A 25484-nucleotide genomic window follows, 5' to 3' on the forward strand; every position below is an offset into this window, starting at 1 on the left:
AGCTTGTTTGTTGTTTCTTTATCCCCTCTTTTTCATTTCTTTTCCCCTCTTGGAAGGAAAGATGTTGTTAGGCTAACCTGCCAGGCCTGTCTTCCTGCTCTGCATTTTGCAAATCCTACGTCCTTTTGCCAGGGTGTTCACTCTCTAACTGCTCCCAGGTTAATTCATTGATAAGTTAAACTTGTACAGACTTTGCTCCATTGGTCATGCCAGTTTTACCCTATCAGAGTCATCACCCCCTTTCCCCACCCTCCCGTAACAAGCTTCTTTTGTCTTCTCGAAAACACAAGAGGTTCTGCTGGTGTGTTCCTTTTATCTTCTTCCCTTTTCGAACAAAGGGTCTTCAATCTGAAACGTTAAGCTCTGTTTCTCTTCCCACAGACCTGATGAGTTTTTCCAGTACTGGCAAGACACACAACATGCTGGAGGAACTCAGCAGGTCAGGTGGCATCTATGGAAAAGAGTAAACAGTCGAAGTTCTAGCCCGAGACCCTTCATCAGGAGGCCTCGGTGTTACAATTCCATTCATCAGAGTGGACCCTCAGAAAAGTATTATGCCAGTGTGCAGAATTTTTCTCCATTTGAAATATATAAGAATTTTTTTACAGGAGCACATGTGATACTGATATGCCGGTGCACGTAATTCAGTGAAGAATTAAATTGCTCATTATGTTTATAAAATTCCCAGAGTAATTAAGTGTATGCTAAATTGAATTGATGCATGACCATGGTTGGATAGTCACCGCATCCTTACTTGCTATATTGCACATAAACATTACAAGAATATGGCTGATTTATTTATGGAGAATGCATTCGCTCCAAATTTTTATGATAACTGCAACTCACAGAGAAATGGTTTCAGTAAGCATCGGTGGCATTCATTTTACTAAGCCTGGTAGCAATGTTAGCTTCAAGGAGGTGCAGAGAGACTTCAGGATCTCCGCATCTCCTTAAAACAGGCCAAGCACAAAAGCTGGAGGTTTAACACCAGAGGCCAGAAGCTTGAAAGGGACACCTGGGGCAAATTTTCACACAAAGGCTGGTTCATATTTGAAATTATTTACCTGAAATAGTGTTCGAGGCAGGTACGCAAGTAATATTTAAAAGTCATCCAGATTAGTACATGGATAAGAGAGGTTTGGAGGGCTGTGGACCAAACACAAGCAGATGGATTTAGCTCTCAAGGCAACGCAGCCAATTGACATCGATGAGTTAGGCCAACGCCTGTTTTCATGCCATAGAAACTGTGATTCCAAGTGAATGGGAAAAATCAATATATTCAAAGCTGTGAAGTCATAATCTTTGCCAAATATACTGGAAGGCTTTGTGCTCTGAGGGACCTTGGCATCCTTGTACACATACACAGTGAAAGCCTAGATGCAATTTAAGCAAGCAGCTAGGAAAACAAGTGGCATGTTTGCTTTAGAGTTAGGGTGAGTGAATTGTGGGTAAGCTTTGTTCGTGCTGGTAGCGTGGAGACATTTGTATGGAGACACATAAGTTTCACTGAATGTTTCGATATTTTGATGTATGTGTGACAAATAAAGCTAATTTTGTGAACCAGGAATGGTCTCACAGTAAAAGATCAGCCACTCAAGCCAAACGTGAAAAGAAATTTCTTTAGCCACTGATAGCGAGTCTTCAGAATTCTCCACCTAAAAGCCAGTGGAAACTCAGTGACTGAGGATATTGAAAGCAGAGAGACAGGTTTTTGGAAATTGAAAGGAATCAAAGGATACGGGCTGAATGTGGGGAAGTGGTACTGAGGAAAATGATCAATCATGAACTTATTGAAGGCACATAGGACTGAATGGCCTACTCCTATTTCTGTTCCTAATAGTTCAAAGTACTGTTATTATCAAAGATTGTATAAATTATATAGCTTTAAGGTTCATCTGCTTACAAGCAGCCACAAAGCAAGAAGCCTGAAATAAACCCAACACCCAATGCACAGAGAAAGAGAAAAAAAAGACAGATCATGCAGACAATAAAAGCAAGCAAAAGCATTCTGAACCAAATTGAGCCCATGGAGAGGAGCCCATAGCCTTGGTCTCAGTTCAGCAGCCAGAGCAGGCCCATAGCCTTGGTCTCAGTTCAGCAGCCAGAGCAGGCCCATAGCCTTGGTCTCAGTTCAGCAGCTGGAGTAGGCCTATAGCCTTGGTCTCAGTTCAGCAGCTGGAGTAGGCCCGTAGCCTTGGTCTCTGTGCAGCAGCCAGAGCAGGCTCATAGCCTTGGTCTCAGTTCATTTATTGAACAGATAACAGTACAAGTCAGGCACTTTGGCCCACAATGTTATGCCTACCTTTTAATCCATTCTAAGATCAATCTAACCTGTGCCTCCTGCATAGCCCTCCATTTTTCTGTCATCCATATACCTATCTAAGAGTTACTTAAATGCCCCTAATGCATCTGCCACTACTACCAACCCTAGCAGAGTGTTCCATGCACCCACCACTCCCTGTGTAGAAATATTTACCTTTGACATCCTTCCTATACTTTCCTCCAATCACCTTAAAGTTATGCCCCCTTATATTAGCAAATTAGTGTTCCTTCCAGTGGATTCCACTAAGCATTCACCAGAGCTGTGGCAGTAGATTGGAGATGTCCTCATCAGAATTCAAGATCTTTAACATGTGCTCTCAGATATTTTTTTCTCACATCACTGTGAACTGATTTGAGAAAAAAAATATCAGCAGAGGGTGGTAATTAGAATGTCATCAAGAAGCCAGCATCCAGAAGGAAAAGCAAAAATTTCTACAAACTTCAATTGTATTTCATTGGAAATTTTGGAAAGGGCAAATTCCAGTTTCATTGTAATAACTGCAGAGTTTATTTACAAACTGCATATCCCCATAAACTACTGTATGCACTTTACAAATAATACAATGTGACACCATTTAATAATTTACTAAATGGCTGCATTTGATTAGGTAATGAATTTAATTAGTTACTAAATTTAACAAACATATTTTAACTTAATCAAATCTCAGTAACAACAATATATGTTACATCTATCAGAATTAATTTGGACCCATTTGCTGTAGTCTGTATACACTCGGTACTTAACCAACATCATAGTGACCCAGTTGGTAACAACTAATAATTAGACACAGTAAATGATCACATCAATGTAGTCTTCATGCTGAATTTGTTTCAAACTTTCTGTAAGCAAATGTGGGAATGTTGCAGTTCTGTTGAATAATTGGCTAAGGGATGAGGGAAATTTTGCCTTTGCCATCGGGAGTGAAGGGAGGAAAGTCGCCCAGTACTCTAGGAGGGCTCCTAATATTGGTCAAATAATTAGTAACTGTTGGTAACAGTTATTGCCTACCTGTAATTGTCGTAAGAAGGTCACGGTGAGAATGGATCTCCATCCTGATCTGATGAAAACTCTCAGAATGACATTTTTTTTGCTGGAACGGAATTCAAGGAAGGCCAATCCCATGTCAGAAAGATGAGCAAGTTGCAGACCAATTTTGAGAATGTAATTTTGCTGTGGAATGGAAAAAGATTAGTTTTATATGAATTTTTCACTGTGCCTCACCCCTCTCAGTGGGAAACAACCATGGGGATTGGGGTTGGGGGCAAGAAAACACAAAATTCTGGGAATACTTCATATCTGCCTTATTATGCTTTTGGAGCACTCTTCGGAAAAGATGGAAGAGGGATATAATCCAAGTTTTTAATAATTATTATAAAAACATTCTGGTTAAATCATTGCAGAGCTAAGACTGGACTGAAAATCCCACGATATGCAATCAATTCCCACAGCAGAAAATGGGGAATTGCAACTCTGCAAATTGAAAGGCTGGCCGGTAATAGAAAACACAAAGCAACATGGTTCTTGTGAAACAACATTTTCAGAGCCTTCGGGGCGGCTCTCCTTGCCCACTCTGTGACGTCAGACCCAAACCCATTTGGCTGGTTTTGAACTCTCCTCCGAAATAATCCAGCAAGCCTTTCAGTTATCTCAGCGAGTCAACCTTACCCCCATCTCAGTTTACAATGAGCATTTAAAAGTTTAAGAATCAGCAGAGTTGAATTCTGCAAATGCACACTAATAGCTTCTTTTTGAAAAAAAGCTTGCATTCTTTCCTGCCCTCGTAATCCTGATCTCTCATTATTGGAATGAAGTACTTTTTTGAAGAGCAGTAAATGTTGCCATGTGTGTATCATCGCAAACAATATATATTGAACAAGCTACCTTCAACAACAACATGAGAGTAAACAAATTATCTATCATAATAATTAAGGGATAAATATGAGCCCGGTGAGATGGGATTGTGGAGTGGAGCTAACCCCTCCCCTCTTCTTCGCTTCCCCACTCTGGCTCCCCTCATACCTCTTGTCTTCTCCTCACCTTCATGTCACCTCCCCCGGTGCCCCTCCTCTTTCCCTTTCTCGCATGGTCCATCTCCTCTCCGATAAGATTCCTTCTCCTCCAGCTATTTATCTTTTCTACCTATCATCTCTTAGCTTCTTACCTCATCCCACCACCCACCCACCTTCCCCCTCACCTACCTTGATCTATCACCTTCCAGCTTTTACTCCTTCCTCTCCCCCCTCAGGGCCTCAGCCTTAGACATCGACTGTTCATTCTCCTCCATAGATGCTGCCTGACATGAGTTCCTCCAGAATTTTGTGTCTGCTAAGGAACTTCTTATGCCTACCAGGAAGCTTGGTTTACCACTTCATTGAAAGGACTTGACCTGAACAGCCAGCCTGAGAGTTCAGTGCTCAAGTCTTTGGATCACATCTTGAGTTTACCACCATCAGTTGCATGAGTGCTATCAAATAAGCCTTTTGGCAGACCCCTCATTTTACAGTTGTTCAATGAGATAAGTTCATGCATTTGGCCTGAATTAAGCAGAATAATGAATATTTATCAGTTTCTTTCCACCCTGTAAAGTATGCCAGAACATTTCTTTAAAACAAATTACTCAATATCCTGGCATTGAACCAATTGAAATATGATTATTCAATACAAAATATACGAGTCCAAGAGCCACAAGGTAATGTTGCAGCTCTATTAAACCCTGGTTAGATCACACTTGGAGTATTGTATTCATTTCATTATAAGAAAGATGTGGAAGCTTTAGAGACAGTACCGAGGATTTTTACCAGGATGCTGCCTAGATTTAGAGTTGAATGGGGGCTTTTCTTTTTGGAATGGAAGAGGATGAGAAGTGACTTGAAGGAGATGTACAAGATGATAAGAGGCATATATAGAGCGGACAGCCAGAGACTTTTCTGAGAGCGGAAACGGCTAATTCTTCTTCTTCTTCCTCTTCCTCTTCTTCCCATCACCTCTATGCTTGGGCATAGGCTGCCAACAGCAGCTTGCCTGAGTCCTCTGTACCAGGCCAGTCTTTCAAGTTATCACTAGGTGTCGCCCATCTTCAAAGATCCTTTCTTTCCCAAGGATGAGATCTCCGGAGCTTCTCTTGGCATTTCTGTAGCTCTGGGTTTGTACCGGATGGGGTTGCTAGCCTCAAGCCCAGCCCTCCTCCTTTTGCAGCCAGGATTCGAACTGTCCATGGTGGAGTTAAATGGCTAATATGAAGGGTCATGATTTTAAGGTGATTAGAGGGGAGTATTGGGGGCAACATTGTATGAGCTACACAGAGAGTGGTAGGTGCACAGAACACACTGCCAGGAGTTGTGGTAAAGGCCAATATATTCGGGACATTAAAAAAAAACTCTTAAATGGGCACTTGGAGAAAGAAAAATGAAGCTCTATATGGGAATGAAGGGCTTGATTGACCTTAGAGTAGGTTAAAAGGTCAGCAGAGCATTATGGGCTGAAGGGCCTGTACTGTGCTGCACTGTTCTATCTTCTAATGGATTTCTCCTGCATTTTAAGCAAAATAAGGAATACTTATTAGTTTTGTTCCATTGCGCAATGGAACTTGAAATCTACAGTATGCTCGAACCTTTTTTAAACAAATCACTCAATATCATAAGACCATAAGATTTAGGAGCAGAAGTAGGCCGTTCAGCCCATCAAGCCTGTTCCGCCATTCAATCATGGCTGATCCAATTCTTCCAGTCATCCCAACTCCCTTGCCTTCTCCGCATATCCTTTGATGCCCTGACTAATCAAGAACCTATCTATCTCTGCCTTAAACGCACCCAATGACTTGGCCTCCACAGCCACTCGTGGCAACAAATTCCACAGATTTACCACCTTCTGACTAAAGTAATCTCTCCACATCTCAGTTCTAAAAGGACATCCTTAAATCCTCAAGTTGTGCCCTCTTGTCCTAGACTCCCCTACCAGGGGAAATAACTTTGCCATATCTAATCTGTTCAGGCCTGACTTTCAAGAGCACTTGTGAGTTATGTTCCGGCTGGACTTAGTCCTTAAACTGCTGGAGAACAGTGCGGAAAGATCAGGTGCTGTTTTCTCCCGGTAGGGATTAGTTTTTAGTTCCAAGTATTCCTGTCACGTTTTGTCACCCTGTAACCTTATCCTTCAATCTCTCTGAATTATGGAGGACAGCATGTGTATAAATGTCTCTCTCCAGCAGACTTCATCATGATCATCATGACTCCAGTATTTCTATTTTTAATGTTTCTTAATTGTACAAATGATTTTTTGTGTTCTATCACTGAGCAGCAGTGAACCATCTCATTGGCCTTTCGGAGTTCTCTTTGGGAACTAGTTGACTTGAACAGCATTTCTGATCTGGCTATTGTTCACGATTGCACTTAATAATAAAAAGGCCTTTTAATATTCAGAATGTTTCTATGAGATCCCCCACCCCCCGCATTCTCCTGAAATCCAGGGAATACAGCCCAAGAGCTGCCAGACATTCCTTATACGGTAACCCTTTCATTCCTGGAATCATTCTCATGTATCTTCTCTGAACCCTCTCCAATGTCAGTATATCCTTTCTAAAATAAGGAACCCCAAATACACACAATACTCCAAGTGTGGTCTCACCAGTGCCTTTATAGAGCCTCAACATCACATCCCTGCTCTTATATTCCATACCTCTAGAAATGAATGCCAAAATTGCATTCACCATCTTCACCACCAGCTCAACCTGGAGGTTAACCTTTAGGGTACCCTGCACAAGGACTCGAGTCCTTTTGCATCTCTGCATTTTCAATTCTCTCTCCACCTTTATTTCTTCCACCAATGTGCATGGCCAGACACTTTCCAACATTGTCTTTCATTTGCTGCTACTTTGCCCACCCCCCTAAACTATCTAAGTCTCTCTGCAGGCTCTCTGTTTCCTCAACACTACCTGCTCCTCCACCTATCTTTGTATCATATATAACCATATAACAATTACAGCATGGAAACAGACCATCTCGGCCCTTCTAGTCCGTGCCGAACGCTTACTTTCACCTAATTCCATTGATCCACATTCAGCCCATAACCCTCCATTCCTTTCCTGTCCATATACCTATCCAATTTTACTTTAAATGACAATACCGATCCTGCCTGTACCACTTCTACTGGAAGCTCATTCCACACAGCCACCACTCTGTGAGTAAAGAAATTCCCCCTCCTGTTACCCTTAAACTTTTGCCCCCTAACTCTCAGCTCATGTCCTCTTGTTTCAATCTCCCCTACTCTCAATGGAAAAAGCCTATCCACATCAACTCTAATTATCCCCCTCATAATTTTAAATACCTCTATCAAGTCCCCCCTCAACCTTCTATGCACCAAAGAATAAAGACCTAACTTGTTCAATCTTTCCCTGTAACCTAGGTGCTGAAACCCAGGTAACATTCTAGTAAATCTTCTCTGTACTCTCTCTATTTTGTTGACATCTTTCCTATAATTCGGTGACCAGAACTGTACACAGTACACCAAATTCGGCCTTACCAATGCCTTGTGCAATTTTAACATTACATCCCAACTCCTATACTCAATGCTCTGATTTATAAAGGCCAACATACCAAAAGCTTTCTTCACCACCCTATCCATATGAGATTCCACTTTCAGGGAACTATGCACCATTATTCCTAGATCACTGGGTTCTACTGCATTCTTCAGTGCCCTACTATTTACCATGTATGTCCTATTTGGATTATTCCTACCAAAATGTAGCACCTCACACTTATCAGCATTAAACTCCATCTGCCATTGCTAAGCCCACTCTTCTAACTGACCTAAATCTCTCTGCAAACTTTGAAAATCTACTTCATTATCCACAACGCCACCTACCTTAGTATCATCTACATACTTACTAATCCGATTTACCACCCCATCATCCAGATCATTAATGTAGATGACAAACAACATTGGACCCAGTACAGATCCCTGAGGCACACCACTAATCACCGGCCTCCAACTTGACAAACAGTTATCCACATCTACTCTCTGGCATCTCCCATCCAGCCACTGTTGAATCCATTTTACTGCTTCAATATTAATACCTAACGATTGAACCTTCCTAACTAACCTTCCGTCGGAGCCTTGTCAAAGGCCTTACTGAAGTCCATATAGACAACATTCACTGCTTTACCCTCGTCAACTTTCCTCGTAACCACTTCAAAAAATTCAATAAGATTTGTCAAACATGACCTTCCACGCACAAATCCATGTTGACTGTTCCTAATCAGATCCTGTCTATCCAGATAATTATATATACCATTTCTAAGAATACTTTCCATTCATTTACCCACCACTGACATCAAACTGACAGGCCTATAATTGCTAGGTTTACTCTTAGAACCCATTTTAAACAATGGAATCACATGAGCAATACGTCAATCCTCCGGCACCATCCCTGTTTCTAATGACATTTGAAATATTTCTGTCAGAGTCCCTGCTATTTCTACACTAACCTCCCTCTAGGTCCTAGGGAATATCCTGTCAGGACCCGGAGATTTACCCACTTTTATATTCCTTAAAAGTGCCAGTACTTCCTCCTCTTTAATCGTAATAGTTTCCATAACTTCCCTACTTGTTTCCCTTACCTTACAGAATTCAATATCCTTCTCCTTAGTGAATACCAAAGAAAAGAAATTGTTCAAAATCTCCCCCATCTCTTTTGGCCCCACACATAGCTGTCCACTCTGATTCTCTAAAGGACCAATTTTATCCCTCACTATCCTTTTGCTATTAATATAACTGTAGAAACCCTTTGGATTTATTTTCACCTTACTTACCAAAGCAACCTCATATCTTTTAGCTTTTCTAATTTCTTTCGTAAGATTCTTCTTGCATTCTTTATATTCCTCGAGCACCTCATTTACTCCATGCTGCCTATATTTATTGTAGATATCTCTCGTTTTCCTAACCAGGTTTCCAATATCCCTTGAAAACCTTGGCTCTCTCAAACTTTTAACCTTTCCTTTCAACCTAACAGGAACATAAAGATTCTGTACCCTCAAAATTTCACCTTTAAATGACCGCCATTTCTCTATTACATCCTTCCCATAAAACAAATTGTCCCAATCCACTCCTTCTAAATCCTTTCGCATCTCCTCAAAGTTAACTTTTCTCCAATCAAAAATCTCAACCCTGGATCTAGTCCTATCCTTCTCCGTAATTATATTGAAACTAATGGCATTGTGATCACTGGACCCGAAGTGCTCCCCAACACGTACGTCCAACACCTGACCTATTTCATTCCCTAACAGAAGATCCAACACTGCCCCTTCTCTAGTTGGTTCCTCTATGTATTACTGCAAAAAACTATCCTGCACACATTTTACAAACTCCAAACCATCCATCCCTTTTACAGTATGGGCTTCCCAGTCTATGTGTGGAAAATTAAAATCTCCCACAATCACAACCCTGTGCTTACTACAAATATCTGCTATCTCCTTGCAAATTTGCTCCTCCAATTTTCACTCCCCATTAGGTGGTCTATAATACACCCCTGTAAGTGTTACTACACCTTTCCCATCCCTCAATTCCACCCAAATAGCCTCCCTAGACGAGTCCTCTAATCTATCCTGCCAGAGCACCGCTGTAATATTTTCTCTGACAAGCAACGCAACACCTCCCCCTCTTGTCCCTCCGATTCTATCACACCTGAAGCAACAAAATCTAGGAATATTTAATTGCCAATCACACCCCTCCTGCAACCATGTTTCACTAATAGCTACAACATCATATTTCCAGGTATCAATCCATGCTCTAAGCTCATCCACCTTTCTTACAATGCTCCTAGCATTAAAATAAATGTATTTAAGAAATTCTCCACCTCTTCCTCTCTGATTATCTCTGACAGTACAAAGAACTCTATTGTCTTCTTTTTCTTCCTTCTCCCATACATCTGTTCCTACACTGTGGTTCCCTTCCCCCCTCATATCTAGTTTAAATCCATTGGAGCCTCTCTAAACCTACCTGCAAGAATATTTGTCCCCCTCCAGTTCAGATGTAAACCGTCTCTCCGGAACAGGTCCCACCTTCCCTGGAAAACTGCCCAATTATCTATAAATCTGAAGCCCTCCCTCCTGCACCATGTCTTCAGCCATGTGTTGATCTGCACTATCTTACTATTTCTAAACCCACCCGCACGTGGCACTGGTAGCAATCCTGAGATTGCTATCCTGGAGGTCCTGTCCTTTAACTTGGCACCTATCTCCCTAAACTCACCTTTCAGGACCTCCTCACTCTTCCAGCCCACGTCATTGGTCCCTACATGGACCACGACATCCAGTTGCTCACCCTCTCTCTTGAGAATACTGAGAACTCGATCCGAGATATCGCGGACCCTGGCACAAGAGAGGCAACAGACCATCCGGGATTCTCGATCTCTTCCACAGAACCTCCTATCTGTCCCCCTAACTATCGAATCCCCTATCACTACTGCTCTCCTCTTTTCCCTCCTTCCCTTCTTAGCTGAGGGTCCATTCTCGGTGCCAGAGACGCAACCACTGCAACTTGTCCCTGGTAGGTCGTCCCCACCAACAGTATGCAAAACGATACACTTATTGTTGATGGGAATGGCCACAGGGGTGCTCTGCTCTTCCTGTCTATTCCCCTTCCCTCTCCTGACAGTCACCCAACTACCTGTCTCCTGACTCTTAGGGGTGACTATCTCCCTGAAACTCCTGTCTATTTCTGCCTCTGCCTCCCGAATGATCCGAAGTTCATCCAGCTCCAGCTCCAGTTCCGTAACACGGTTTGTCAGGAGCTGCAGCTGGATGCACCTTTCGCAGGTGTAGTCATCAGGGACGGCTGTGCTCGCCCTGACTTCCCACATACTGCAAACGGAGCACTCAACTGCCCTAACTGCTGCCTCCATTACCTGCTCCTAATCTAATTAGATTAATTAAAGGAGCTTACCCGGCTTTATCTCACCTGGAATGAAGCTCATACTCAGCCTCTGCTCGCTTTTTAAATTCCCCCGCTGATCTCAGAGGCCGACTTTCACGCACTTGAGCAGTCTAGCCTCTTTGCCGCGATCAGTTAAAAAGAAACAGCTTCTCTCCGAGCTTCTTTTACCTCTTTGTTCTCCGCCTCTTGCTGCGATTTTAAAATCATCGGCAAGTTTAGCCACAAATCCATTAATCCCATAGTCCAAATTATTGACGTACATCTTAAAAAGCAGTGTAAAAAAGTACATCGTAAAAAAGGGTCCCAAAACTGACCCCTGTGGAACTCCACTGGTAACCAGCAGCCAGCCAGAATAGGATCCCTTTATTCCCACTCTTTGCTTTCTGCTGATCAACCAATGCTCCACCCATGCTAGTAACATCCCTGCTTTAAACCAAATGAACTGTGATTACTCAATACAGAATGGGATGTTGAAACAAAAAGAACTAAATGGCCAATTAATTCTCAGCACTGAATTCTTTAAAAGTATTTTGGGATGTGAAGCAGCATATTCTGAAATGAATTGTGATTTTAGTAAATAAATGTGATGATAAGCTGAGGATCTTCACTCTGGAAAGGAAGACACAGTATGCCAGCTGTTTGCACATGACAGATATTCTGATGAATATAAAACAACATTCACTGTCACTATTGTATCTGATGGAAGGGAATTATAAATGTTTTACAATAGTGACTGAGTGCATCAGGTAGAATGAGAACACATGCTGACGCAGAAAGTTTCTTTGATGAGAATTACACATCTCAGCTGTTTGAGAAGAGTAATTGTCACAGTTGAATGGTGTAAGCATACACTAAAGCTGTTATTACTTGTTTTAAAGCTATTTCTGGTGTAGATTAATCTATTAAAGTCTATTTTAGTGAAATACAAATATTTTGCGTAATTATGAATCATAATTTTCTGGAACAGACAAAATCTGACAGATTTACTGTTTATAGTGTATCTACAGATTTGATCTTTAGACATCTTTCTTCTTCTGAAATCATTAAACCATCTGTAACAGTAACGGCTTAGATCCTGAATGGGTCCTGAAGCAGGCATGGGTTTCCTGCCAACATTACCGTCGTTTATTCAAAGCCATGCACCAATTCATCTGCTTTGTTAAGAAAATAGATTTTTTTGAATAAAAACATTTTAAGTGGTGCAATATCCATAGACACTTTGGTATTGCAGCTTTCCGAGGCCATTTCATTCTAGTCGTGCCTCTTCAATAAATGGAACAGTTCAAATCTGCATTCAATATAGTGGAGAGAACATTCAGATATGGGATGATAAGTGCATGCAACAATCACTCTCAGATTCCCAGCTTAACACCAGTTCCAACTAGTTACCCTTGACATTGACTGACATCACCTTTACTGGGACTCCCACCATCAATAGATACCATGGGCCAAATTAGCAAATTTGGTACTGATTATGGTGCAGTAGGTGATTCAATACCCCAGGTCTTTTCCACTATGATACAAGGTACAAATCCAAAGAGAGATGGAATATGCTCCACCTGCCTGAATGAATGCAGTACTGCGGGACAAAGCAGCCCATTTGAATGGGCTGGCGCAGCAGATAGCGTAACGCCATTGCAGCACAGCAGCTGTAGGATCGGGGTTCAATTCCCACCACTGCCTGTCAGGAATTTGTACGTTCTCCCCGTGACCATTTGGGTTTCCGCTAGGTGCTCTGGTTTCCTCCCACATTCCAAAGATGAAACGTCAGGGTTAGTGAGTTGTAGACGAGCTCTGTTGGTGCTCTGTGGGCTGCCCAGCACAGTCCTTGCTGATTTGATTTGATGCAGACCATATAAAACCATATAACCATATAACAATTACAGCACGGAAACAGGCCATCTCGGCCCTTCTAGTCAGTCCGACGCTTACTCTCACCTAGTCCCACTGACCTGCACTCAGCCCATAACCCTCCATTCCTTTCCTGTCCATATACCTATCCAATTTTACTTTAAATGACAATACCGAACCTGCCTCTACCACTTCTACTGGAAGTTCGTTCCACACAGCTACCACTCTCTGAGTAAAGAAATTCCCCCTCGTGTTACCCTTAAACTTTTGCCCCCTAACTCTCAAATCATGTCCTCTTGTTTGAATCTCCCCTACTCTCAATGGAAAAAGCCTATCCACGTCAACTCGATCTATCCCCCTCATTATCTTAAATACCTCTATCAAGTCCCCCCTCAACCGTCTACACTCCAAAGAATAAAGACAAAGCGTTTCACTCTATGTGTGACAAATGAAGCTAATCTAATCTAATCTTTAATCTGATGGCCTATCAGCTCCTTGAAACGTTCCCTCAAACAGCAGCACACATAGGCTACAGTGTATACCATTCACAAACTTGCACTTCAGTTAATTGCCCACACTACTCTGCCAACAGCTCCCAATGGGGTCCACCACCACAACAGATAAAGGCATCAGCAGTGTGCAAGTTCCCCTCTAAATTGTACATTTAAAGCTGTTCCTTCAACAATGCAGGGTCTAAATCCCAGCATTCCTTACCCATCAGCAATGTGGCAGTGTCTTCCCCAGAAGGTCTGTATTAGTTCAGGGTATGGACATGTGCTTTAAAGTTGCACCTGATAATCACACCTCAAAATGAGAAATAAAGACCATCGGAAACAGATGGAGTCCAAGTTCTAACCTTGCCAGTGATGCCAAAATCCCCAAATGAATAAAAAGAAAACAGCATAGAGTTATCTATTGTTTAATGAAGGCAGTGAAACCTCAAATGTAGTGTCATATTCAATAAGGTATCAAAGGTGATAACTGAATAATACACTTAGTTCTTAAAGACAATATAAATGCTTTAAGACAGTATAAATGCTTAAATTTAAAAAAATAACAATAGATGTTGTTCCATATCCAGTAATTAATTCACTCACCTCAACACTGAACTGATTCCACAGCCTATGGACTCATTTTCATTTGGATGGGTACATGGATGGTTAAGGTACAGAGGGCTATAGTCCCAGGACAGGTTGATGGGAATAGTCAGTTTAAATAGCTCAGTATGGACTAGATGGGCTGAAGGGTCTGTTTCTGTGCTGTACTTTTCTATGACCATGACTTTCAAGCACTCGACGACTCGTTCTCAGTATTGGTTTTTTATGTTTACTAATAATAATTATTTGTATTTTGTATTTGCACAGTTTGCCTTGCACATTTATTTGTTGTTCTTTGTGTGTAGTTTTTCATGGATTCTTTTGTATTACTTGGTTCTACTGTGAATGCCCACAAGAAAATGAAACTCAGGATAGTATATGGGGATATATACTTTAATAATAAATTCACTTTGAACGTTGAACTTTTATGTCTCCACCGGTAAATAATATTCACCTCCCCTATCATTGCCTCTTAAGTCAGATATTAAGGATTTGAAATTTTTTCTGCATTCCATGTTCTGTTGCAATCGCAGGACTCTGCACTGTTTATGCCCCAATTTCTAATTGCTGGAAGGTGATGCCAATTGAAATTCGTGTTGCAGATTAGAGATGCTTGTAAAATTGTTAGTGTTGAGCTAAATTTTAAGGATATTGTTACGTTTTGTAATTTCAGAGCATTAAACTAATTCAAAGGATGAGACAGGATGTCTAACTTTGTGTTTAAGGGAGGCCCGCGTGTATCACGTAGTGTATTAATATCTGCAATTTACATATAACCCGTAATTAGTTATGAACAAAAAATTATTAATCAACCAATATATGTACAAGATTACTGTCCATTATCACCTGCCCTATTTGTATTGGCGATAGAACCATTAGCAGAATTAATTAGAACGGATCCAGACATTGTGGGCTTCAGAGTTAACCAGGAGGAATATAAGATTAATTTATTTGCTGATGATGTTCCGATTTACTTAACAAACCCATTACATTCGTTGCATAAATTATCTTTCAGATTGGAAGAATATGGGAAAATATCAGGGTATAAAGTAAACTGGGATAAAAGTGAAATTGTACCCCTTACTAAAGGAGATTATAGTCAATGTTGATTAGTAACTCAATTTAGATGGCCAACAAATGGTATAAAATATTTAGGTATAAGAGTCGATAATGATATAAAGAATTTATATAAATTAAATTATTTGCCATTATTGAAAAAAATACAAGAAGATCTTGATAAATGGATGATGTTACCAATAACATTAGTAGGTAGAGTTAATGCTGTAAAAATGAATATATTTCCCAGATTACAATATTTATTCCAAACATTACCAACACAACTGCCCCAGAAGTTTTTTCGAGAGTTGAATAAATGTGTGAGGAAGTTTCTTTGGAAAGGTAAGATGTCAAGAATATCGTTGGAAAAATTGACATGTAAATTTGACCTAGGAGGGTTACAACTCCCAAATTTTAAGAATTATTATAAAGCAAATCAACTTAGATTTATTGCATCTTTTTTTGATGAAGAAAAACCGGCATGGATTAGAATAGAGTTAGATAAGATAGGAGAAAATATACCAGAAGATTTTATATATAAATGGGAATCCAAATGGATACGGGAAAAGAAAGAATCTCCTATATTAAAACATTTGATCGATTTATGGAATAAGGTAAATGTGGATGATGAGATAAAGAAATCTTTATTAGCAAAGAGAACCCTAATTCAAAATAGACTTATTCCTTTTACAATAGATAATCAACTTTTATATAACTGGTTTCAAAAAGGGATCAGATATATAGGTGACTGTTTTGAAGGAGGTATATTGATGTCGTTTGATCAATTAAAGAATAAATATAAAATATCAAATAACACTCTTTTCTGTTATTTTCAATTAAAGGCCTATTTAAGAGATAAACTGGGTCAAACAATGTTAATGCCAAAACCTAATGAAATAGAAACTTTAATTCAAAAAGGAAAAATTAAAAAAATTACATCTTGTATGTATAATTTGATTCAAAAACAGACAATTAAACCAGGAATTCATAAGTCAAGACAAAAATGGGAAACTGATCTGAATATTAAAATTGATGGAAAAAATTGGTCAAGACTATGTCTTGATAGTATGACAAATACAATAAATGTCCGACTTAGATTAGTACAATACAATTTTTTACATCAATTATATATTACACCACAAAAAATAAATAGATTAAACCCAAATTTATCTGACCGATGTTTCCGATGTAATCAAGAAATCGGTACTTTTTTACACTCTACTTGGTCTTGTTTTAAAATTCAACCTTTTTGGATAAATCTAAGACTCTTACTGGAACAAATTATTGGAATACAACTTCCACATAACCCAACATTATTTTTATTAGGTGATTATGAAGGGATAATACCGAAACCTGAACTGAATAAATATCAGAAAAAATTTATAAAAATTGCATTGGCAGTAGCCAAAAAAGCTATTGCAGTTACTTGGAAATCAGATTCATACTTAACTATGGACCATTGGAATAATGAAATATATAGCTGCATTCCACTTGAAAAAATTACTTATAATTTAAGAAATGAATATGATATACTTTTGAAAATTTGGCACCCCTATCTACAAAAGATAGGATTAAATATATAGGTCCTTTGAAGATAAAATTATTACTTATTTGGGGAAAAAAATAAAGATATATACTAAAGTTATTTTGAACTTCATGGTGCATGTGGGGATCCTCCGATATCCAGGTAATTCTTCTTTCTTTCTTTCTTTTTTTTCTTTTTTCTTTTTTTTTAGAAAGGGATGTTAAGGGGGGAAGGGTTATGGGGAGGGGGAGGGCCAATAATAATTTTATTATTCTATTCATTGTATGTAATCCTCTTAAAAATTTAATTAAAAATATATTTAAAAAATTACTAGCTAAATCTGATTGGAACTTTTGTTTCAGATTAGAGATGCTTGCAAAATTGTTAACTGTTGAGTTAAGTCTTAAGGATATTTTGCATAATGCTTTGAAGAGTGACCAGAGCATGTGATTGTTTTGTACAAGCAACACATTGACTACAAGTTACAAAACATTACTAATTTATTTTTCTAGTTATGAATGGTTTGCCCTTCAGGAATATGTTCATCTTTGCACAAGCTGTGTCAAATTTAAAATTCACCAGGCCTCTGTTAGAATTCTGTGCGCAGTCCCTGATCTTGTAGGTAATAATAGAAGCCAGTGTTAATATCAAACTGACTTGTGATCCAAACAGCATGTTCTTGATGAATTATTTAAGTGTGGACAAAGTATTTCTACCTTTGATATTGCCCTTTGAGGAGGTTAGCAACGTGTCACATGGCCTTTGACTGAATTGGGGAAAAACTGAAAAAAAACGATGCCAACCAAAATACTCGCAATTAGATCATTGGTCTGTAATTAGTTGCGGCATTAATTTCAGTGGAATTTGCTCCACATTACATAATATTCCCCTGAATGGGTCAACATTTTGAGACAGGAGCTGGTGTATATTTAAAAGGCAAAAGTGCATATTTATGGTAGATGAGGATATAAGATTCTGAAGCAGGAGCAGTAAGCTGTTTATCACTCTCATTTAAAACTCCTGATAAATGTTTATAATGAGCAGTCATTATATTAAGATTGTATTCATCCAGCTGCTCTCCCGTCAAATAGCAGGCTTGGACTCATCTAGCATGCTTGATAAACTTGCCTAAGATCAAATCCTGCCGTTTATGCTTTTGCAGATCAAACGACAGGTGAATGTCAAGTGATTTTACTCTTTAGAGATTGATGCACCCTTGACATTCAACAGTGATTTAATCTGTATTCTCTTCCCACAATTGCTGTAGGCACAGCCTGTCTTAATCAATTGTTTTGATTGGTGTGCTCTAATGTGAAATTTAAATTGCACTTCATGATTTATGATGATGATTTTGCGATCAAGGGAAATGCCTTATTGCTTGTGACAATGACAAAGTTACTCATATCATCCCTATTAGGAATTCTGTACAAGGGAAACGGTGAAAATCAGTTCATCTCCCAGCAGCCAGCTGTGATCAGCAGCATCATGGGTAATGGGCGAAGGCGAAGCGTCTCCTGCCCCAGCTGCAACGGCCAATCAGACGGCAACAAGCTCCTGGCACCCGTGGCTTTGGCATGTGGCATTGACGGCAGCTTGTATGTGGGTGATTTCAACTTCATCCGTCGTATCTTTCCTTCAGGAAACGTGACTAGTATTCTCGAGCTAAGGTAGGTCCAGAGCTCCAAGTTCTTTCTTACGTGGATAAGCCGTGGATCATGGAAAATTATTTTCTTTCCAATCCTGTCATTCCTACTCTCACCACTCCTTTTTCCATCTAGTAGAAGAGTATGATAGGCTGCATCAAGTTAATTGTACTTGTGTAAGAAGAATTTTGCCCAACGTTGTGATATTGTAGACAAACATGGTGTGGTGGAACTCATTTCATGAATTCCATCAGTACAGGCAATAAAATTAACCCATCATTCCAATCTCTTGTATCACTAATGTTGGAAATGTTGTGATGAGATGGAGGAGAAAGACTATCCACTCTTCTATGAGCTGTTGTAGTCCTAGAGAAACCATCAGCACCGTACTTGATGCTTATTGGGCCTTGTTGTCTCCGAACAGTGCACGTGCCTCCTCGTTTGGGAAGAAAGTTTGTAGGCAATGGTTCACTTCCATAGAAGGGAGGTCAGTCGATTTAACGTGTGAGGTCATTGCCCAGTAGCTTTAATTAGTTTGATGTCCAGCTTCCAGAGAAGAACATCCAAGTTCCTAAACTGCCTTGGTGGGATCAAGTTGACCATACGGTCTTTTAGGAATTGAGGTAGTACATGCAGCAGTTGGTATTTTATAATTATTGATGGTAAATTAATATGCTCAACTTCAGTAATTATTTTAGAGCTTGCCCATTAAATTCCATTTCTAGTAAGGTCAAGAATCCAGGTTATCATTGCTCTGACAGGGTTACCGCTAATACAGCACTAATATTTCTGTAGAGGTTACTCATTTAAAGAATTAAACTGCTTTGCTGTGAAGGACAAAATAAACGAGTGTCTGGTCATTGTGTGGGCAAACATGTCAAAGTCAATCTGTGGTGCACATTACTATTAACGTGCACTTTTAATGAAGCAAACCTGATTTGCACTGAAACTGTGTTCTGCTTGCATGGCATTAAAACAATACGCTTGCTCCTCTAATAATACAGAACCATTCTGATCCTCTGACACAGTGATATAATGCATTTTATTCAAACTGAACTCTCTGATTTGTATACCGCACCTAATCTGCACTTTCCTCTTCTTTTTTTCTTGCTACCTATTAAGAAATAAAGATTTTAGACATAGGTAAGTTTAAAATCTGCTGTTAATGTTCTTTACCACTTTGGCTCCCATGTTTAAATTAACTTTCTTTTCATATCTAAACTGTTCTTGCACATTAACATCTGGATTAATGACTTACTTTCCACAGGGCTACCAAATCTATAGTGTTTGTTTTCAGTATCAAATCGGAGGAAGGGCAGGTAGTGCTGAGGAAGTAGGGAGTCAGCACACGGACTTCGACAGAATGGGCGAAGAAAGGCAGATGGAATATAGTGTATGTTCATACACTTGGGTAAAAGGAACAAAGGCGTAGATGGGGAAGAAAGTTCAGAAATCAGAGGTGCAAAGGGTCTTGGCAGGAGTCACTAAAGGTTAACTTACAGGTTGAGTCAGTAGGAAGGAAGGCAACTGCAATGTTGGCATTCGTTTCAAGAGGACCATAAGATAAAAGCAAGGATGTATTGCTGAGGCCTTATAAACCAATTGGACAGACTGCACTTGGAATACTGTCAGCAGTTTTTGGGCCCCTTATCCAAGAAAAGATGTGCACGAGAATGAGGTAGAAAGGGTTAATGCATGACGAGTGTTTGATGGCTTTGGGAGTGTACTCACTGGTGTTGAGATGATAAAGGGGTATCTCAGTGAAACCTATCAAATATTGAAAGGCCTAGAGAGTGTGAATGTAGAGAGGACATTTCCTATAGTGGAGGGGTCTGGGACCAGAGGGCGCAGCCTCAGAATAGAGGATCATCCCTTTAAACCGGAGGGTGGTGAATATGTGAAATTCACTGCCACAGACAGTTGTGGAGGCCCAGTAGTTGGGTATACTTAAAAGCAAAGTTGTTAGATTCTTGATTAGTAAGGGCTTCAAAGGTTATGGGGAGATGGCAGGGAAATGGAGTTGAGAGGGACAATAAATCAGTCATGATGGAGCAGGCTAGAAGGGCTGAATGGCCTAATTCTGCTCCTATGTCTTATCATCTTATGGAATCTGAATATATACGTAATTGAGAGAACTCTTTGATCTTTTTCAGAAGGGTGTAAATTTGAGAAGAGCCATATTATGCAACTTCGATTAGTAGTAACATTGCAAACCATGTGGGGAAATTGCAGAGCAGCCAGGATAACTAAGAACAAGCATGCTGTCCTTTCCTGGAAATTTACCTGTGTGTCACGTACTTGGCAATTTCTGTATGAATCCACTTCCCCCGCCCTTTCGCACAGTGCGTTCTCAATCATGATAACTCAATTGTGTAATATAAACTCTCCTCTTTCTCTTGGGGGAAAGCAGTCAACAGGGCTATGGGGAAAGAAGGGGATAGAGCAGGAAATGGACTGGATTTTCCTGTAAGACATGTCCAATCATTGTACAAAGTGGCCCCCGTCAGTGCTATAACAATTCTGCAATCATTTTGTCGATTACCTTCAAGTTCTGTGACTGTTATGATCCTAGTCCCTGAGGAACTGTTTCCTCCTGATTTCTAGACTTTAAACACCTCCACTGGATCACTTTGTTTCCTGGAAGAAGGATCCTCCATGTCTCTCTCTCTCTCTCTCTCTCTCTCTCTCTCTCTCTCTCTCTCTCTCTCTCTCTCTCTCTCCAGAAAACTGGAATCTATTTATGAATAGAATATAGGTTTGAATTCTTAATACCATCATATTGAAGCTGTTTGTACTGTATTGCAAACTCCTCTTTTCATTGCGTTCTCTGTACTCACTTTATCTCTGGAGACACAAGAGACCACAGATGCTGGAATCTGGTGCAAATAGAAAGCAAACTGCTCGACACACTCAGTTGGTTGAGCTGCATCTGTGGAAGGAAACGGACAGTCAACGTTTTGGATCTTGGGTGTTAGCAGTCCTGATGAAGGGTCTCAGCCCGAAACGCTGACAGGTGTTCCACCTCCTGTGGTTACGGGGGAATGTAACTGGGTTTTGGGAAATGACAAAGGAGAGGAAGGAAAACCAAGCCAGCTTGGTCTGTTTTTGAGGAGTGAAGGTGATGGTAGCCAATTTGGAGGCTGGGGTGAGATGAGCCTGTCATTGGCACCAGTTATTCATTGTCTGTGTTTAATAAAATGGGTGGTGGATCTTATAAGATATGATGGGATGAGGGGAAATCTGAGAGGAGCTAGGGAAAGATGCAAAGTTAGGGCTAGAGTACAGGGAATATTGGAAATTTGGTCTTGTAACCTCAGGAAAGGAAGTAGCAGGTCTTAATGAAATCTGTTGTCCTCCAGCCCACCCATGCCACCATCCTTGCTTGCACTTGTTACTTGAGACGAGGTTAGAAGAGACGAGTTTGCCAATAAAGTGCTTGTATTCTTGACGTACCCCAGGACAGCTGGGTAGTACGGAAAGAGTGCTGCATTGCCAGTGATGCTGTTTTGTAGTTGAGATGTTCAGGGAAGGCATATTCAGGCAGGAGCGAAATAATCCATGGCTCACTCTTCCCAGAAGATTGGAAAGCTCCCCAGGAGTCCTGGCCAACGCTCCTCACTCCATCGTTGCCAAGATAAATGCTTCAATCATTCTGTTATGACTGGGATTTTATCACAAATCATCTCCCACTCTCTCCCACATTATAACAGATACAACGGTTCAAAGAAAAACAATCTGACTATGAGGTGATTTGGGAAATCCTCAGGATGTGAAAGATGCGCTGCCAAATGTTCATTTAATTGCGATTATTTTTCCTTCGCATTTGTCCCTCCTTGGCACCCATGCAGCATTTACTGCTTTGGCTGTATTTCTGCTGAATAATAATATTGTCGTTGGCTGACATTGCTGCACCTATTGAATAGCAGTATCTGCTTTGTGTTCAGTGTCAATCTCAAAGTAGTTTCCTTTGAATCAGTGGAAACCTCAGCCCATGTATGTACTTTAAGCATTCGTCTCGAAGTCAAGTGTTCTGCTGAGGCTCCCCATCGGTACAAACACAAGTGCAAGGGCAATTTATACATTCGATGTCCACTTTATTAGGTACCTTCTGTATCTAATAAAGTGGCCACGAAGTGTATATTTATGGTCTTCTGCTGCTGTAGCCCATCCACTTAAAAGTTTGACATGTTGTGTATTCAGAGATGCTCTTCTGCACACTACTGTTGTAACACGTGGTCATTGGAGTTACTCTCACCTTCCTGTCAGTTTGAACCAGTCTGGCCATTCTCCTCTGACCTCTTTCATGAAAGAGGCATTTTCACTGCTGTGCATGAAAACCCTGGGAGATCAGCAATATTTGACACACTCAAATCACCCCATCCGGCACCAACCATCATTCCACAGTCAAAGTCATTTAGAGCACATTTCTTCCCCACTCTGATGTTTGGTCTGAACAACAACTGAACTCTGAACTATTTTCGCATGCTTTTATGCATTGATTGCTACCACATAATCGACTGATTTAGATATTTGCATTAATGAGCATGTGTCTAGGTGTACCTAATAAAGTGGCCAGTCGGTGCATGTAGACAGCCTGATGCTAAACTGAGGCTGATTTTAACACTAGATTTCCTCAGATAATTTCAGAACAATGCTCTGATTTTATTTTTAATCTATATTCATGAATGGCTGTGGGAAAATTGCCCCTGTTAATGATTTGAGACATTTTCCTTAATCCACTGCCCCAGTAATTAGTTTTTCATTAGCATGGAAGGAAATGAATTTGTCCCAGTTAAAACCAATCATCATCTTCCATTCCTGCCCCCAAATTAGATTGTAGCCCAGAATAGTCATAATATTTGTAAGATTAATTACGTTCCCTGATGCTGTCCAGTCATATGCTTTATTAATATCACACAACGACATTGTAACATACCAGAAATTAAGTTAATATCACCCAGGGTGCAAAAGGCACTTGTCATGTTATTCACAAAGACTCTGCATCCCAACAAATATCCACCACAAAATATCAGGAAGTCTGTGTGTTAACAGATATTGATTAACAGTGTTTGTATGATAGCCAGCTTGTGTTTATCTCAGTAACATTGGTACTCCCAGTATATCTCACTAATCACTTTATTTATGGGCTTTATTCTACACCCATGCTGAACGAAGAACTGGGGAAAAACTCTAAAAATTAAATAGGAATGATTTTATCAGCTTGAGGAATTAGTGTTGATCTAAACTGCAGTTTGAAAATATATATCTAATATGAAACATAATGATGGTTTAACCAGAAATTGTTTACAGAATAAAAAATAACACTAGATTAATGTTGCTTTAAATTCTCATAGTCTGGTACCAGGGAGAAAGTTTCCCAGAGCTGCCATAGACTGTGCAAAAAATCTGCCAAATGGAAAATTCAGCATCAGACTCAAGGAAGGGGAGGTCAGATGGAAGAAACATCAAGGCTATCAGCCAGACTTGTTCTTCTGCACCATCTATTGGCAAGCAGGGGAATCCTCCCTCTTTGACAAATGAAGGGATATTGAAAAGAGAAACTTGTGAATGTCGAGCAGCTTTAATGGGTAGATATAATAAGCAATTAGACATCCAAACTAGGTAAGACATCCTCTCCATTAGAACAGGCTGCGCTGTAACGTGTTAGGTAGCCATACTGGCTCACAGTTCCAGCAAACCTCCGCTTGATTGAAAGAAAGTAGATTATTGTGGAATAAATGGTGCGGTAGGATTGTTGGGAATGCTCCAATAGCTGGCAGAGACTAGGTGAGTTTAATGGCCTCTTAAATACAGTACTGTGCAAATGTCTTAGGCATGTATATATAGATAGGATGCCTCGTGCTTTGGCACAGAAATTTTATGTATTGCACTGTGATGTTGCTGCGGAACAAAGCAAATTTCATGACATCTGTGGAACAACAATGGCAGGTATTTCTGGGAATAATGCAGGAGGTGCAGGATCGGTTCATTCCAAAGAGGAAGAAAGATCCTAAGGGGAGTAAGGGGCGGCGTGGCTGATGAGGGAAGTAAAGGGCAGTATAAAAATAAAAGAGAAGAAGTATAACATAGCAAAGATGAGCGGGAAACCGGAGGACTGGGAAGCTTTTAAAGAGCAACAGAAGATAACAAAAAAGGCAATAAGCCAAGAAAAAATTAGGTGCGAAGGTAAACTAGCCAAGAATATAAAGGAGGATAGTAAAAGCTTCTTTAGGTATGTGAATAGCAAAAAAATAGTTAAGACCAAAATTGGATCATTGAAGACAGAAATGGGTGAATTTATTATGGGGAACAAGGAAATGGCAGATGAGTTGAACAGGTACTTTGGATCTGTCTTCACTAGGGAAGACACAAACAATCTCCCAGATGTAATAGTGGCCAAAGGAACTAGGGTAAAGGATGAACTGAAGGAAATTTATATTAGACAAGAAACGGTGTTGGATAGACTGTTGAGTCTGAAGGCTGATAAGTCTCCGGGACCTGATGGTCTGCATCCCAGGGTACTTAAAGAGGTGGCTCTAGAAATTGTGGACACATTGGTAATCATTTTCCAATGTTCTATAGATTCAGGAACAGTTCCTGCTGATTGGAGGGTGGCTAATGTTGTCCCACTTTTCAAGAAAGGAGGGAGAGAGAAAACAGGGAATTATAGACCGGTTAGCCTGACGTCAGTGGTGGGAACGATGCTGGAGTCAATTATAAAAGAGGAAATTATGACACATTTGGATAGCAGTAGAAGGATCAGTCCGAGTCAGCATGGATTTATGAATGGAAAATCATGCTTGACTAATCTTCTGGAGTTTTTTGAGGATGTAACTATGAAAATGGACAAGGGTGAGCCAGTGGATGTGGTGTACCTGGACTTCCAGAAAGCTTTTGATAAAGTCCCACATAGGAGATTAGTGGGCAAAATTAGGGCACATGGTATTGGAGGCAGAGTACTGACATGGATTGAAAATTGGCTGGCTGACAGGAAACAAAGAGTAGCAATTAACGGGTCCCTTTCAGAATGGCAGGCTGTGACCAGTGGGGTACCGCAAGGT

At 40.2% G+C, this 25484-nt stretch overlaps 1 protein-coding gene across 17 annotated transcripts in view; it reads left to right on the forward strand.

Annotated features, from left to right (window-relative positions):
• The window catches only part of LOC140728939 (teneurin-3), a 2305574-nt gene that overhangs the window by 2229494 nt on the left and 50596 nt on the right, over positions 1 to 25484 (forward strand). For 14 of the 17 annotated variants that reach the window (XM_073048051.1, XM_073048053.1, XM_073048056.1 and 11 more), the window contains 2 exons: positions 18198 to 18447; positions 19546 to 19566. In XM_073048051.1, the coding sequence (XP_072904152.1) occupies positions 18198 to 18447; positions 19546 to 19566 (271 nt within the window). The remainder of the gene's footprint in view (positions 1 to 18197; positions 18448 to 19545; positions 19567 to 25484) is intronic. The other 3 variants (XM_073048055.1, XM_073048057.1, XM_073048062.1) reach the window with 1 other exon arrangement.

Source organism: Hemitrygon akajei, chromosome 6 (genome assembly GCF_048418815.1).
Source record: "Hemitrygon akajei chromosome 6, sHemAka1.3, whole genome shotgun sequence".
NCBI classification, from domain to species: domain Eukaryota; kingdom Metazoa; phylum Chordata; class Chondrichthyes; order Myliobatiformes; family Dasyatidae; genus Hemitrygon; species Hemitrygon akajei.